Source organism: Hippoglossus stenolepis, chromosome 2 (genome assembly GCF_022539355.2).
Source record: "Hippoglossus stenolepis isolate QCI-W04-F060 chromosome 2, HSTE1.2, whole genome shotgun sequence".
NCBI lineage: Eukaryota > Metazoa > Chordata > Actinopteri > Pleuronectiformes > Pleuronectidae > Hippoglossus > Hippoglossus stenolepis.
The window spans coordinates 21,360,767-21,378,866 of NC_061484.1; the positions used below are offsets into that span (position 1 = coordinate 21,360,767).

The 18,100-nt window shown below is 40.6% G+C and overlaps 1 protein-coding gene across 1 annotated transcript; it reads right to left on the reverse strand.

Moving 5' to 3' along the window:
* Positions 1-1,351: 1,351 nt before the first annotated feature.
* Positions 1,352-16,674, reverse strand: si:dkey-27h10.2 (proteoglycan 4). Its single transcript, XM_035166039.2, has 9 exons — positions 16,511-16,674; positions 15,016-15,360; positions 14,774-14,857; positions 13,962-14,000; positions 13,768-13,847; positions 13,237-13,333; positions 13,057-13,131; positions 9,754-9,999; positions 1,352-2,020 (listed from the first exon to the last, which is right to left on the reverse strand). Exons 1-9 carry the CDS (start codon positions 16,542-16,544, stop codon positions 2,001-2,003), a joined length of 1,020 nt encoding a protein of 339 aa, XP_035021930.2. The 5' UTR covers positions 16,545-16,674; the 3' UTR covers positions 1,352-2,000.
* Between the last annotated feature and the right edge of the window lie 1,426 nt (positions 16,675-18,100).

The window sequence follows — 18,100 nt, forward strand, 5'->3', positions numbered from 1 at the left end:
GATACAGATGTAAATCTGACTAAGATTACTTGATTAAATAAAGGTTACGAAGAAAAAAAATTAAAGGATCAACGGGTGAATGTGTGAAGTGGCTCAGGAAAGCAGCTCCGATAGATTCTTTGAAATCGAGCTTTGACATCAGAGAGGTCGCTCACCCCCCATAAACTCCTTGTCTCCTTAGAATAGCCAAAGAAGATTGGGCCTACATTTTCTTTTGCTCGCGCGCTACTCTCTAGCATCCTAATCATCCGGCCGGTTGTAAATATACACAGTGTATAAATAGAGGATCCTGAGACCTGAGACATTTGGATCCAGTTCCGGGGAGGAAGAGGTTTGTGTTCTGCTGCACTGGGTGGTTTGGTGCAGGGTGTCCATGACTGCGGTCAGGTTTGACCGGGGACGAGCACAAATTTTAGAACCGCTCCTGCCGTCACTGCTGCGCCGCAGGCTCAGTGCAACATTTCATCTGCTTAATGGTGGATTAAAGCATCCTGCGGGCAGATTGATATAGGCCCGACGCTATCACTCGTCTTTAAAGGAGAGCAGAAGCCCATGGAAACAGGATGGATATACATAGCAGCTGGACCAGCCCCAAACACTGGGCAACACACCACTGTAGATGGAAATAATACAAATATTATGTGGCTCATGAAATTAACTCTTAAATCATATATTTAGGCTGTCTCTTTAGTGATGAGCTCGAACCCCACACAAATAAATTCAGCTTTATTGTCTATTAAATAGCAAATTCATATTTTATCATACTCACACTGACATATTTAATATACAACATGATAAAAACTTTATTCTTCCTCCATCCAAGTCTCTGTTTATGGTTTAATAAGCACCGATATGATGCAAATGCCCATTTACACCTTGACAACACTGGTTCTAAAAAGAGAAACCCGGCTACTGACCCAGGAATGTGTGCAGAACAATGTGTGGGGGGGATTCCTGTCTTTTAACAGCGCCACTTTGAACTCGATGTGTTTGCACCTGGAGCTCGTGTTTGCTCTTATACAGTTAAACAAGTGTGGGGCGATGTGAAGAGGAGTTTGTAAAAGTCGACAGGGAGCAGCAGAGACGCAGTGTGTTAAACTTAACAGATGCTAATAGAGCTAATAAATGTTTTCTCAGATCGACGAAGAGAGGAGAAATATCAGGTCTTACGTTTACCACAGGTCGTTAAGTATAACTATGAAAGACAAAGAACAAGTATAAGGAAATAATACGTTTGTGATAAAAAAAAAAATATTTCTGTCTTTATTTATTTATTTATGTCACCATTTGGCCCTTCATATATTATATATATATAACAGCCTGCTAGTTAAAATGTATAAATCAGGCCATAAACATGCAGGACAAAGTTATATTTAATACAATCAAATGACATTTACATTATAGCAATTTTTTGAAATAATACAAACTTTAATACTGCTGAATGGTAATATTATGGAAAAGCAGAATGCAACATGTGCAAAAAAATAAGAAAACACTGATTTAAATCTGACCTGTCTCGTAGGGTTACATGTTAAAATACTGTTTAATGAAAAAAAATCTTCTAATATATTTAGTTGTTAAGTGTAAAGATGAAAAGTTTTAGGTTGTTGAGTTGCAAACCCACTTTTATGCATATCTTAGGAGAAGTGGCAGTGCAATTGCCTGCAAATGCTTCTATTTACACATACTTCAATATAACAACATGAATATATTTACATTATGTATTAGCCTTCACTGAGTCATTAATAATAATTAAAAAGCCTTTTCTATCTGCACCTTATAGCAAAATGCAACCAAAAATATTAACATTAACAGTCTAATACACCAGTAAATCTGATTTCAACACAATTTTCATTGCATGCAAATCCTCTTGACAATAAAATCAGTAAAATGATGATAAAAAGCTGTTGTTTGACAATAAATGAAATTCTAACAGGAGGCCACCAGCCAATGGAGTTTCTCACAGCGTATGAGAAGACGGTTCCTTTGGTCGTTTGAGTTTACGAGTCTTTTCTTCCATCTGAGAGAAACAGAGAGAGAAAGAAAGAGAACAGATGAGTGAAGAAGACAACATATTTTGTCCCACAGTCACGTGTCCTGCAATCACCTGCTTTTTCCACTTGTAACTTCTGCTTTGGCCAAGTTTATGTGGCCTTTGCCACGACCTTTGACCTCTGCGGAGAAACATCTGTTTGAGGGAAAGGATTGCTGACATAATCCCACTCCAAATCTATTGATGTGATTTATGCACGGCCATTAAGCTGCTGCAAAAACCCACTGTTGTGCCAGAAAGGTGAAGTGACAACAGCACTGGGATGTTTGGACTTATCCAAATATTTGTCTAAAGCTGTTGTCTATTTCTGTCAATTGTCTCTTTACAGCAATTACTTAAAGATAGCGCTTGATGCTTTCAACAGGGGTTTGGAGCTCACACGTTGACAATCATTCAAACCCGTTGCATCCGTCAAAGAGGTGTTTTGTTCTCACAAACTCACAATCTCAAATTTGACCTGAGTTAATCTGAACTGAATCCCGTCTAAAGACTGTGGTCTTAGAGCAGTAACGTGACCACCGGGGCTCAGGTTGCAGGTGAGACTTCACATTGATCTTAGTCTCTACGGCCGAGCTGAGCTGAGCCACAGGGACAGATAGGGATCTGTGGAGACCAGTCAGCCACCGCCGTGAAACCTGGCTGCTGAAAGACTGGGCATTCCAAGGGGGATTTGGGAGTGTAGAAGAAAATTCTCTACTGAATCCCTTTGCATGTTCATCCCTTTCAGTCAGTCACAAAGAGCAAACCCACACAACCTGCAGTGTTTTGTCCTATGTGGGTGAAACAATGGGAGTTGTGGAAGCCGTTATTGAGGATATTTGCATATGAAGCCCTTTGTGAAGAGAAAAAAACATGAAGTAGAAATTTAAAGTTTTACCGCCCAATTAAAATCTACACTGCTGATAGTGTGACAGAACATTAACGCACACCTACACATTACATCATGTCTCCCTGAACTGATCTTATATGTTTTTTACAAAGTGATGAATGTCTCTGTTGGGGCTATTGACAGGAAATATTATAGTGAGTAACACACAAATTATTCAAGTAATCCAAAACTGTAAAACTGCACTTTTATATTAAATGATGTCATCTTGAGATCAAAATGTGATGCAGTCATGAACCTGGGACAATAAAAAGTGGAGGAGGTCAGAGATGCTGCGACCGACTATCACTCAAAACTGATCAACATGTCACCAGTTAGCCCGCCAGCTACAGTTAGCTCCTGGGCTTCAAGAAGACGTGGTGATAAAGTAACCAGGTTTCGCGGTTCGAGAGTTCACTGAAGTTGCTTTCAAACATGCACTGAACTCCAGAGATTCTCTGCACTTCCCCCAGAGGAGTTAGAGCCTCCATATTATCTGTGAACACTTCAATACAATTCTTTTGTTGTTTCATGTTTCAACATTCAACACGTTCCATGCATCAAAACACAGCCCAACAATGGAAGCGTCACGTTTAACACTTTGTTGATGAGTCAGCATCATCTGAGGTTCTGCCCTGTGTGTGAATAACAGAGCTGTAATAAAGCCACAATGTGACGCTGACAGTTTGACACTGCCCGAGGAATGTGGAGCCGATGCCAGAGTGTAATACCAGCAGGTGAATGAAGGCCTGTCTGTGAGAAGGCCTCAACAGACCTGATCACAGCAACTGCACAAAGTCAGACCAGGAATGTTTCCACCAGCCTGGGGAGGTCAGCAGGAGAGGGACGGCCAGAGCTTTTTCACAGCAGCCATTTTGACAATAGTGGGTAAACACAGGTTCTGTTTAGTGACTGAGCCTCAATTAATGTGGTAACACCTGTGTTCATCTTCATGTCAAAATGGCTGCTGTGAAAATTGGTTATAATCATTGGACAATCATTAGTTTGATCCACTACGTTGGTCCAGACTTATGGGATGGATGATATTCCCCAGGGAATCAGCAACATAAACTAAAGTCCTGTGCACCATCTTGACAAATTTCTGAGCTGCAGTAAGTTGTCATTACTTCAACATACACCGGACACCTGTTTCCTCGTCGCAGAAGGTGAAATACCAAAGAGAACAAAGCCTCAGTGACCATTAGTAACCAGGCAGAGCAGAGGCAGCTCAGTCAGTTGATACCGAAATGTCAAAGGTGTGACTGTTAACACCTGAACCCACTGTGAGTCCACATTATGGGACTGGAGAGCAAACTCTCCTTCTGTGCTCTCTACAAATTATTATCGCTGTGTTACGCCCCCGCCTCGTTTCCTTAGTTGAGAGCCCGGTGAGAAGAAGTGAAACATGCACCGCTAAACTAAGCCCTATAAATGTTTGGCTTGCCACCAGCCAACGTATGGACTGAAGAACAAAGGAAGAATCTAGAAAATCTTTTTTTGTAAATCGTCTACGGTGTAAACAGTCAAGCTGAAGGCCTGGCATACTCAGCGATGTCTTAAAATAGAAGCATCAGGAAAAGTAGAAGTGAGAAATCCATTAAGAGACCACTGTCTTTTTTATCTTGCTTCAGTTCCACTGTCTAATAAACCTCCTGTTGAAAATGGGTTATAAAGTTATTATTACCTAGTGCTGTTGTATAAAAAACGTTAATCAGTATAAACTATTAATTAGAACAAATTTGGCCTGTGGATATTTCTTTTTATCAGGTTACAACATGGAAGCCTTTTTAGAGCTTTAGTGCAAAACTAATTTTACATTCAGCTCAGCCTCCTGTAGACAGAAAGCTTATAATAAATATAAGAATCGAAATTATATACTAATGTCTCCTTATTATCAATTTATTAACATGTATAACTGTAGTCTACATAATGTTGCTCTAATTAATGGCTCATTAATGACCTGAAAAGTAAATGATGTATTAATCGTAAAAATAAAGTAAAAAGTGATTAGCTACAGGATATAAAACAAGATGAAATTGAATATATAATAAATTAGATTAGTGAGGGATGAATGAGGCTCTGTTCTAAGGTGATGTTGATACCAGCCAGTAAACAGCTTTTCATGTCTCTGTCTGTTTTTCTCACTAACATATATTTCTACAATGTATTTCAGGTTGTGTCATGTGCTGTGGTCTTCTTGAAATGCATTGTGGTTTGAGCCTCACATCACAGCAGCCGCTACACATCCAATTCTGCAGAGACTTGCTCAATGACAGCCAAAGAATGTGAGCCAGTTGACTCTGACATTGAGGACACATTATTCACTGTGGACCCTTTAATTAGGACTGTCTGAGCTATGACCCTCGGAGAGGACATAGCCCGCACCTCTTCGGGTCAAGAGACAGAAGGAGGAAAAGGCCAAGACCCGTGGTTTTGATGTATAGGCATAAGACAGGAAACCAACATTTTTAGGTTAATACATGTTGTGCATACAAACACAGAGGAAGGAAACCATCTGCTGCACATGCGTCTTGACAGCAACCTGAAACGTTTTGTTTCCTAAACCTGACCTCATGATTGACTCAGGATGCAAACACTGGTTTCCAAGGTTGGTGCACCCGCCATCCACTCCAAGATGTAGCACTAATTTTAAAAAAACGTCATAATCTAAGCATCTATGTTTTGTCTACGTTCTTAATGTAATTGTGGAAAACGTACTACATAATCATTACTCAAATTTTTCTTCATTCACATGCTGATAACTGTTGATAGAAATTAACCAAAGTGTTTTCTGGACCTCAAACACCAACAAAAAGTATCACTGTTTCTGTTTTTAAGATGAAAAACTTCCTTGGACTGTAAGTGTAGGGCAGATATGGAAGATGAAGTCTTGACCTTGATACCCACAGTCTACAGTGGAACCCCAAAAATATTGGCTGTTGCCCCCAGAGGCTAATTTGTAGTCAGTCTGATAGAGATTGAATGAAGTAAAATAAAGCTATAACTTCTTTATCTTCCACTTAATTATTTGTGATTCCACATATTCGTGACCCTTGCATGTGACAGCAGGTAACACAACAGCTGTGCAAGAGCTGCTGGTAACCTGTCAAACTACTACTTATGCTATAGATAAGGCTGGAGGTGAAGATGCCTCAGGTCTGGACTCAAAGATGAAGGATGTAAAAGACCCTAGAACATCTTCACATGTATCTTTGTCATCATCCTTCCTGAAATACACAGAGTTGCATTGAAGCCCCATCTTTTGGTCCATTTAGTATGGAAGAGATTTTTAAACTTCTTGTAAAAGATAATGCATTTATAGACAAATGAATCCTTTCACACTGTGAGAAACTATTCTGTGCAATTCAGGAAAACTGCAGAGGAAAGAAAAACTCTTGACTCACTCCTACCTGGGTCGGGAAGTGATGACCGGGCTGGAAACTGAGGTCGAGGAGCTGTTTGCAAATACTGCACCGCAGGATAATGGATATGAAGTGACAGCTCATAAACTAAACCAGCATAATTAGACCTGGGACTTCACAGTGTTATTTTCCAGTCAGAGCTCAGCTTTCATGTTTGATGGAGGAAAATGTCTCTGCACCGCCTGGGCCGAATATTTCACAGCGAGGAGGAGGGAAGGAAAAGAGAGTGACAGACTGAGATTTAACCGTGTGAGACAAACGAGGCTTGTAGTCGGCCGGACGCAGCTTGTTTTAGTTGCAGGGTCTTCATTACTGGAAGGAGCTGCTGCTGCCGGTTCAGAGGCAGGTCACGAAGACGAGGTGGGTTAAGGATCTGAGGCTGAAGAGGGTCGTTTATCTCAGGAGCCTTTTGTGTGTGTGTGTGTGTCGTCAGGAGAATAAAATGTGTGAATAAGCATGAAATATAAACTTTTCTAGATTTTTGCCACTTTCTTCCTCTCCTTTCTCATATTAAATATGATTTTCTTGGGCAGCACTGCAGGTGTAAACACAGATTTATGGTGGCCAGGATGACAATGGCGTATATATGCAGTGAATGCATTTTTTTTATCTCAGTAATAACAGTGAGGGGAGGCTTCCTGCTCGTGAGTTTTGATGTGGTTGAGACTGGCAGGTAGAGTATTACACCTGGGCAGCTTTACAGGAGGGAGGGACTGTCGGAAAGACGCAGACTGACACTCCCTTCACACTACAAGAGGAAAAACAGCTGCATGGCGGAGGACGTTCTGCCCCTTCCTCCCAGCACTTCCTACCACAAACCATCAAGTTTTGGTCAAAGAAAATTGAAAACTTAAAACTCAACACAATTGCAGAGCAGTGAACGTAGCAATTAGACCTGCGTCATCAAAGGGCTACAGCGGCAGGATGTGCTGTACAAGCAGTTTCGAGGCTGACGATGGCGGAAACGTTATAATCTTTTCTTCTTTCTTCTCAAACAGTTACTATTGCAGAGGTTTTAAGGTTGACGGAGTTTTATTGTGTTTTTTAAAGTTAAACTTAGTTCAGTAGAGGATTGCTTTCAATATTAAATTCGCAAGGGTTCTCTTAATCAAAATAAATAACAAAAGACTTAGTTTGAGGATGTTGTGAAGCTGCGTGGGATCATGAGAGCTGTGGTCTTCACTAGCACTGCCGATGAAAATCGAAAGAAAAAAATTGGGTATTTCTCTTGATTTGAACATTGTTGGAAACATTTTGGATAGTGTAAGTACACAAGTCGACAAAATATATAATATAGGTCATGTCATTTTTAGAGATTTTATGAAGAAATGTTACGTATTACATCTTTAAAGGTCTAATGTATGTATGTAACTTCCAGGAATATAAATGACTGTTCTGTCACAAAATACAAAGATAGTTAACCCGGAGTTCTGAGGAAGCCATTCTCTTAAACCCCCCCATCAGCATATCAGGAACCGTGCACCAAACAAATGGGAGCGAGTGGACGAGCTGATTGTTTCCCAAACAGTTTAGTGGAGTTTGTTTTGAAACCGAGACCCTTATGAGGTCACGGTGCGCTTTTGCTGAAAGAGGTCACTGACAAATTAGGTCAACCTGATGGTCTTTAAGGTTAAGGTAAGATTTTAAAGTAGATAAAGTAAACACATTATGACGTTTACCTGGTTTAAGTCCTCAAGTAATGTGGATTTTACTGCCAGGAAAAGCAGATTGGAATTTAGAGCTGAGAGTTGAGATATCAAAAAAGTTTAGCATTGAACTGACCTAAACAAAAGATTAAATGGTTGGAGCCCATTCACATGTAGATTACACGTAGCTAACTGTCAGTGAAATAGATCTTTTTTTTTGTTTAATGTTTTAAGGTTTTCCTCTCGCTATGTGAACAGGTAGAGAACCAGAGCTGATCCCTGCCCGAATCCAGATGCTTGAGATTTCTGAAGCTTGTGTTTTTGTGAGAACGGAGATGATCCGTGACTGCTAACACTGAGCTTCTGAGCGGTTAGCGTCTAAGATGTGAGCTTATCATCAGCTGTTAAGAGCAGTGTGAATTCCTCGAGGCCTCGGGCTTCGACCCTGGGTGTCTGTGAGCGGATGGGAAGAGAGAGGAGGGCACAGGTGCAGATGTGGGCCTTCACATCCTGAAGCACATGATGATTAGACTGAAAGGGCCTCGTGTTCCTACTCGTGTGAGAAGAATCTCCTCTTTGAGTGGAGGATTGATGAGGACGCACCGGGGGGGGGAGAAAGGAAGGAAGCCAAATGTGGTTTAGTGAGCAGAAATACAGTGGTTTTGATAGAAAGGAAGTGGTTTTGCAATATAAAAAAAAAAGAGCAACTGCTTTTTCATAATTATTTTGAGCATACGAAGATTCATCTCCATGTCTGTAAACAAATGTTCACCTACTAGCTTTTTACAACCTGTCTGCATGAGTGGGTTGAGTTTGCTCAGTTGTCATCACCTGTCGCACAAAGTGTGGATCATTGTGCACGTGATGATGATGACGGAAACTGTGTGATGCAGTTGATAGCACCGGAAAAACCAAGTAAGTTTGAGTCAAAGTGATCAGCAGACAGTTTGAAATAATGAGAAACTCTATGTTGTATACAATGAGGTTCAATTGTGGATGAAGCTTCCCTATTGTGTTTTTATAAACTGCTGAACAATAGGTTTTCAATGTGATTTACAATACTGGGGACAAGATCATTTTAGATTTAATGATTATGACATCTATTACCAATCCCCCAGCAAATCCAAAATATTAAAAAGGCAACACTTCACTACCTGATTAACGTAATCGTTATGTTTCATGAGGAAATAAATAAATAATAAATGATCACTATATCCTCCTGCATCCAGTGATGTATGGATGTGGATATTTGGGCTGGAGTTTGTTTCTGTACTAACACATGAACTGGCTGAAGTGGATCAGAAGAGCTGATCTATACACTCTGGTCTTACCACGATTGTGAGTAATGGCATTCAGGACAGCGAGGCACTGGTGTCACACTGGAGAGTCAAGGGGGACGTCCCTGAAAATGTTGCTCAAATCCAGTTCTGCTCAAAAGACAAAGAAGTGAATTATGATGTTAAAAAAAACCTGAACCAATCTTTACAAGTTGCACAAGAAAGGAAGTTATAAGTTCTCTTTTTTGTCACCCAGTAGGTGGTAAATGAGTACAAATGACACGTTGCAGTCAACTGGAACTGAGACATGAACCAGTAAAGGAGCTGTCACTCTCACTATTCTGTCAAAATAACCCCAAAGCAGGGCTGCACTGCCTCAAACACAATGTTCAGCTCACACTAATCACTGTGTGTGCTGTAAACTGTCTATGAAAGGTTTGCAATGTTGTCCTACATTTCTATTAGGTGGCCAAATCCTTTAAATACCAACCTGTCGCCTGTCTGAAGTCAGCATTGTTGCTGTTGTTGTCATTTGTCTCCTTCAGCGATTCCACTGAGGTCTTGTTGGAGACGGTGCCTTCATCGTCGGTTTTCTCCTCCGCGCTCGGCTGCACAGGTGCAGGAGTCGGACTCGGCTCAGCCACGTCCTCCTTGGGTTTGTCCTCAGAGCCGTGTGGAGAAGGAGTCGCAGCTGCAGACTCAGCGCCGGGGTCGACCACAGATTTGTCCGCCTCGGCTGCGAAAGACAAACCCGACAAACAAAAAAAGCAAATCACATAGATTTCAGTCAGGGCCTCTCATGCAGCATTGAGGCGTCTGTATCAGTTTAGCATGATAAATAAATGAAAGCAACATGAGCTGAGTCATATTGACATATATTGGAAGACATAACAGCACATACTGCGTTTTTTATGGTTGTTAAACTGTCACAACAAATCAATTGTGTAACGTTGTTGAGACATCTCTCTCTGTCATTTTAACCTCCTGTGACTCGGCAGTTTGCCTGTTTAGGGCCAGTGTATTCTGTGTTTAGCTGCCACATAATAACAGTATTTTCACTCATGTAGCCTGAAGTGGTTTTGCTCTCTCTGACAGTCTGGGGGGTTGGGTAATGAGGCGGCTGATTACTGACCAGTTGCTAATGAGCTACAACCATGCAGCTGTTGGAGACTGTGGGAAAGTAGGGTGGCCCCATCATTATCTGACCCGGGGTTAGGTGGAGGGAAAGCGGAGATGGAGGGGAGAGGAAGGTGACCGCGGCCCGAGACATAATGCTACGGCTAAGATGGCTCCTCAGGCGACATTCCAACCTGCACAAAATCATCAGGTCTGTCTGCTTTATGGCGGCTGACTGACGCTCTGTTACAGGTGGACTGTTGCCCCGATTCCCGGTTTTCTCACGTCATACACTCAGACTGGAAATGGAAATACCTGGATGTGCCTCTTAATGGTTGTCTGCTTTGTTCCTCAGTGTAGCAGTTCTCTTTGATTGTGGACTGAACCTAATGTAACACCAGTATGTCTCCTTCTCACCAGGGGCGTTTGCAACAGGTAAATCACGCTTGGGGCCACGAGCTGAGAGTGGGCCCCCGAGAAGAGCCGACTATGCTCCTCCACAGCGACGACAATTTTGTTCGAGCCACCTTAACTTCTGTGATCAGTCTCTTTGACTGGATTCCTTGAAACACTCCTGCTTCTCACCCAAGTCTCTTCTGTTTGTGAGGAAGCTGAATTACAAACTATTTACAGAAATAACTTATCATGCAGCTCGAACACCATTAGAAGAAAGAACAGGAATCTTTTCTCGGGCCCTCGACAGAAGTAGATTTGAGAACTTCCCTGTTGTGTTAATTACCATTATTATGATGACTTAATAATATCTATATTAATAAAACTTTGTTTCTAAATCTTGAATGAATGTCTGAATGGGTTTGAATGGTCGTCAAGACTAGAACAATCTATATCAATACAGACCATTTATAATTTTTATAAATAATGGTAAGTTTTAAGCCTGTTTTTTCGTCTGGGCTCATCATGTGAACGATACTATAATAAAAATCTATATTTTTTTGTCATAAAAGAGGTTTTAATCACAATAAATGTTCCTTTAAAGTAAAATAAATAAATTAAGTACTTGCACTGAACTCACAGAAGGTGACAAATCTGATTCCTGATTATGTTTTGTCTCTTTTATCCCTTCAGTATCATTTGGTCAAAAAATTGTTTTGTTGTAGTGGCTTGCAAACATCAACTTGCACGGTTTCTGGGCACTAACACACTAATTCTCCTTATACTTCATACCAGTTACCCAGCGTCGCTTTAAGTTACTTCCCATATCAGTTTGTGTGGTTTCTGGAAATGCTTATTTTAATGCTTATCTCATCACTAAGCTTGGACTGAGAGTAGAGTGTTTCCATGAGGTCACGGGTGTGGCTGTGTGTTCAGCAGAGTTATTTTCTGTCTTTTCCTCTAAATGAACATTTCACGTAAATGCTATAAACGATGAGCTTTCAGGAACAATTTGTAGTTTTTTTAAATGTCTGGCTGGTTTCTGCTTTTTTCCACCAGTGACTGAAACACTAGAGATATAAAACAAGTGAGTCTAAGACCTGCTGGACAAGCAGTTTTAATCATATAAATCTTTTTGCATTCAAAACAGCAACAAATCCAAGTGCATGGTTTGAATCTTTGTTCTCCACCTGCTCTAAATGCTGCAAAGGTTCGATTATTTCTTTCCCATTAGAACGATTGCTGCTCTTTTCAAAGTGGCCATCAGACTCTGTCCATTCAAACAAAGTGTGGCTCAAGGCAGAGAGGCAGGCCCAGACATGACTGCACCTCTTACCTTTCAATGTGGGGGAGACCTCTAAGGAAACAGAAACACTTTTCTCAGAAAAATGAAAATGTCAAAACAAGAAGACCATTGGCAAATAGGTGTTTTTTGAATTGGATGCATTGTACAGTAAGGCACCAAATAAAGTAATATAAAATATACCACGCACAGAAGAAGCAGTCTTCATATTCACAAATACTTAACGCTAAAGACTCAATTTCTGACTTGCTGCTAATGAAATCAAATGCTATCAGAGTGGGATTCATAACAGAATAACTCTCATTCTTACATTATAGCTAAATGTCGGTATGTATTGGTATCAGCTGCAGGTATGACAAACTGCATTGGCTGGTAGTTTCTTAACTTGGCTTCCATTTCCATCAAGTGGTTGTCTGAAGTACTGCAGGCCACATTAAAAAGATGTTCTCCCTCCAAACTAAGGAAACTGTCAGTTCACTGACGAACATTTCAAAATTTTCAGTAGAGGCTCTTAACTGATCTCACCTTCACACAATCTATTTTTAAAATCCCTGTGTGAGTCAGGCCACTTGCATAATCTCAAATTTCCTTCCTATAAAAGTCACACCAACCACACTGGTGTGAAACGCACTGTGGTGTATATTTGACAAGTTATTTAAAATAACGTGGTGCATTTTTTAAATATATTGTATTTGTATTATGTTGTTAAATCAATGCGTGTAGAGAAAAAATACTTTTTTTGTTCATGTCAAAATGTTCTGTAGGAATCTGGACATTCATACGCCCTCACAGCCTGTTTTAAAATAGTGTCACGTACATATTGTACTTCCTTTTTTACTCAAATGAACTGACCTTGAGAAAGAGGAAAGAAAGTAGCATGCAACTAGTTTACAAGACACTTTTACAGTCAAACCTAAAGCAAGTGACTTCATTTATATATCAAAATAAAACCATGCTGACTGGCCACAGATTTGCTCTCACGTTTCTGTTCCTCTTGTCCCTCAGGTTCTTGGGGCTCCTTTGCCTTCGTTTCTGTATTTTCAAAGGTTTTCAGACCTGAAAGGTGTTCAGAGATCAGGGTTTGTTTTTGTGCAACAACTAAACAAGGACAGATACTATCAGTAATATTTCTGTTGCTATAAGTGGGTGTGTCAGACTGACCATTCTGAGACACAGTATCAGCAGGAAGCTCATGGTCCACAATGCTGAGAGGGATGTTGGCTTCATCTTGTCTGGACGTGAAGTCGACAGAGTAGCGCTGTAGGAACACACACACACACACACACACACAAATAAACACACACACACAAGTAAACACACATCAGGGGGACAACATTTGTTTCCACGTTTGTTCGATCTAAATTTCAAATGAGTATTGATAATATAAAGCTACAGCCAGCAGCCAATTAACTAAGCCTAGTTTATAGACTGAATGTACACACCATATCTTGCTGGATTAGTCAACACAAAAACAGAAGTAATAACAAAAAAATCCTGGTTTAAAGAGTGACGTAAATTAAGTTGCACATATAGATACAAAACATAACTTGTCATGATTTCATTTTGATTACATGTCGACTGCTTCCAGTCCTTCATTCTAAGCTAAGCTAACTGAGAGCTGTTACTATTAACAAATAACTATAACTAATCCCATCTTGTGGTGGAGGTGAGCAGCCATCGCTCCATACTCACTCTTCCTCTTTTCCGCACAACGCAGCAAGCGACTACAAATCCAAGAGCCACGATGAGGATCAAAATGAGGATGACAATACCTGAAAGGAAACAGATGAAGCAGAAGGCGCCTCTCACACAACAGCAACAGTCTCAAAACTACATTAGAATTTGAGATGTACTGGGTGACGGGGCCAGATTTAAATGTAACTCACCAATGGTGTCTCCTCCGGTTTTTGTCTTGGCAGGGGGCTCTGTAAGAAATACAGAAATGTTTCATTTTGACACTTTACATGATAAAGTTAACACGAAGCAATAACGTTGGGATGACAGTATATAATGACTTATCAAATGTAACCCTATAAGAGGACTACTTTACTCCATGACCGATTGACTGGTTTAAAGGTTCAGTGTGTAAGATTTAGGTGAAAGGGATCTATTGACAGAAAGTGAATATAAAATAATGATGTTTTCACTAGTGATGTTTCATCTGAATTGTACAAATTGTTGTTTTTTTTACCCTAGAATGGACCCTTTATATTTAAATACTTTATATCTACATCGGGAGTGGGTCCTCTCTACGGAGGCCGCCATGTTTTTTACAATTGTCCAAACTAAACACCTTTTAAGGTTTTATGACAACTGAAGTTACCACAGGTTCTCTTATATGTTTGGAAGGGGAGGATGAGGGGAAGGGGTATTCAGCTGCAACATGAAACTTCACCACTAGATGTCACTAAATTCTACACACTGAACCTTTAAAGCAGCAAAGCTGATTTTTTTATGGCCGCTTGGGGGCGGCAGAGCGAGCTGAATACACAATTGTGACATAACTAAACATAGGTTGTGTATGATTATAATAAAAGCAGCTACCTAAAGACGCTTGAAGACAAATGGTTGTCCATGCAAGCAACATCTTTAATGTTGCACACAGTCTGTTTCGATAACACAGTTATGTCAACATGTCACGCTAACCAGGAACACAGATTTGTAGAGTTGGCTTTATTCATCAGCACTGTCAACTCACTTTTGTCTTTTAGTTTGTTTTTATCAGGTGTAGTTTTAGCTGGACCAATGGGATTGATTTTGCCACCTTTAGTAGTTTCACCACCTGAATCAGAGAAGCGTGTTATGACACAAGAAAAGAAACAGGCACAATCAAAGGAAGGCGTGGTCATGAAGAGATTGGCTTTGACGTCCAACATCTCAGACCGAACATCGTTTGGCGTAGACAACATTTCAGATAACAGTTCAGATAATGTCTCTCACCTTTCTGCTCTGTTGTTGAGGGTGCTGGTGTTGAGGGTGCTGATGGTGATGTTGGGGCTCGATGTTGGGGTGCTGGGATTGAGGGTGCTGTGGTGATGTTGGGGCTGTTGATGTTGGGGCTGTTGATGTTGGGGCTGGTGATGTTGGGGCTGGTGATGTTGGGGCTGGTGATGTTGGGGCTGGTGATGTTGGGGCTGTTGATGTTCATATCATTGGCGATATTGGAGATATTGGTGGTGTGCATGGTGGTGTTGGTGGAGGGCATTTCAGTGGTAAGGCTATACTGGCTGCTGTTCAATCCCTGTGAACTTCTTGGTGTTTCTATGGCCGAAGCCATAATCAAACCTGTAGGAAAGTATACAGCATTTTCAACAGTGTCTCTTAAATGTCGCCTTAAAACCAAAAAACAAGATTCAACTACTAAGTCTTCCAACCTGAACAGCCATAGTTTGTTTGTCCCTGAGTCATATACGACCATTTCTTGAATAGCAATAATACGCCCTCAAATTGCCATGGTTACAATAGGTATAGATTAACCTACCTAAGTTTAGGAAAAGTTTGTGTGATTGTGATTTGGTTTTAAAGTAAAACATTTTATGGTTGGACGACCTTTGTTGTCATGGATATAATAATAAAGTTGTTGTTAAAGCTGGGGAATGCTCATGGTTAAAAGAAGACATCTATTGGTTTCAAACAGGAAATGAAAAAGAGCCCATGTCAGAGCCCATGTCAAAGTAATGTGTTCTGTGGACCCATCTATCAGCCTCAACCTCCTGTGAGCAGCTGTTGGGTGAAGTTTGCCCTCAGGAGGTTGAGGCTACAAAGCTTTCCTGGCAGAAGTTTCAGTTTTTTCGTTGCAGTTTGATAAAGTTGAGGCAACAAAATTAGTTGGTTATGTTTAAGAAAAGATCAAAAAACAACCTTTAACAACATTAACCATGTGCAAAGGCTTTGTGGCTGAAAACCTCGAGGGCAAACGTCTCCCATGTACCTCCTGACATGCACTTTGTCACTCTGTATACCCCGTCGACAATAAAAGGTATTTACGGCTCGCAATAAGCTTCTGGCACAGATGACCTACGGGGTTGTGTTTTTTTTTACAAGAGGACAGTTTCCTGTTAAACTGTGAATTAGCTCATTTGTCCACCCTCACAGTGGCATTCTTAACTGAACACACTAAAGGGAACCAGCCATGCAAGTAAGGTGTGGCCCTCAATAATGTTTAACTTATACAATATACAGGAAATGGATTTATATTGTATTCATCAATAACTATCTTTAAAAGTACATTCTTTGTTTGTATTGGATTTTTTTTAAAATTGATTTTATCAATTGATACAGTTTGCTGACCCCAGACAGAACATTTTAGGTGCAGGGTTTTCATATTGATAACAAAATGTAATACTTTGCTCGTTATAAGACACATTACTTATGCAGTGTTATCAGGTGCATTTATTATAATAAACATAAAAATAAAAAACAAAAAAAGCCTTACCCAGGATAAAGAAGAAAGGACCAATCAACGGCATTTTACGTTTGTTCGATGGCAGCAGCAGGCGACTAGGTAAATGTTCTATCAAAGCTCTTTGCCCCAAGGTGACGCAGTCCTGTAGTTCGTCTTCCTGTCTGCTTCACAGCATCGTATGTGTATTTGTATTTCAGAGAAGCAAAAAAGGGATCAACGCCGGTGACCACAACAGGATGTACCATGTTGCTTAAATGGCGTGAGAGGAAACACACTGTTCTTATACTTCACCAATCTCCTCTCACCACAGATGAGGCAGCAGATATTCGTTACTAAAGAAAAACTTTAAGTTTCAAGTTAAGTCATTAAGTGAAGAATATGGACCATTGGCACCAACTTTAACATGTGAAAGCAAACATGCATCTCGTAGCATTTGTCTCGGTTGCAACGGTTATATTACTGATTATATGTTGGGTTTTCTTAAAAAACTGATAACGTTTCAACAATATTTCCGATTCTGTCAGTACTATTTTCTGCTCACTAGATGTCGCTGTGACTATGGGGAAATATGCCAGTCGCTCTTCTCTTCTTGCTGAAGGTTTGACTGACTTGAACAAAATTTATCTCCTGTCTGATGTACCGTCAAAGAAATGAGGTAGAAAATAAAAAAAGAATCACTAAATATAGGAATAGTGGTGATGAATATCACTATGATTAAATAAAGAGGAACATCAAAGCATTTTCTTGTGTCATGCTGGCTGAGGAAAGTATAATATGAGGAAGAATGAAGACATCAGTTGATTATTTCAAGTAAATAATTAACATAGACATTTTTATTTAACTAGTTTGAATAGTGAAAAATCATTGCAATGATTTATTAAAGAAAAAAAGCCAAACTTTCACTGGTTGCAGTCTCACAAACGGGAATATTGTTCTTTCCTTTTTGTTTTTTAGGCAAATAACAAAACAACTGAAAACTACGTTAGTATTTGTCACTATTTTCTTAAATTTAATAGACCAAACAATTAAATGATCAAATGGGAAAGTAATGGGCGGATTGATCAATGAAAAACAATCTGTTTAAACATTAACAATCTGTACCATTTTTCTGGATGTGCATGTCTGTGTGTATCACTGTACAATGTGTGGTAGGGGTTGTCAGGGTGTATGTGTGCTCAGCCTCGTAGGTTCATTTATTACTGTTTATTTCCCCATGCCAGTGGTAATCAGCAGCAGGATTAGTGTTAACTGCCACCCAGTCACTGGCAGGCTCCACGTGGGCCACCGCAGGCCCCTTCTGCCGAGTGGCCTGACCGGGTCTGTGCGGGACCCGCTCGCAGTGACGAGGTACTGGGAGTCTACTGGGAGTCTGCTAATCCCGAAGAAAGACCCCCGTCTGGCTTCCTCTCCGGGCCACCTATCACCATATCACAGAACCTGGGCCAGTGGATGAGCTAATGAGCACTGAGAGGAGAGGAGAGGAGAGTGTGTTTCTCTGTGTATGTGTGTGAGAGAGACTCAGGGAGAGGGGAGAGAGAGCCGGACCACCCACCCGGAGGATTCAGAGGCACAGGATTCACAGCCCATTCTGTTGACCTGCCACACCGCCCCAGCTCTGGG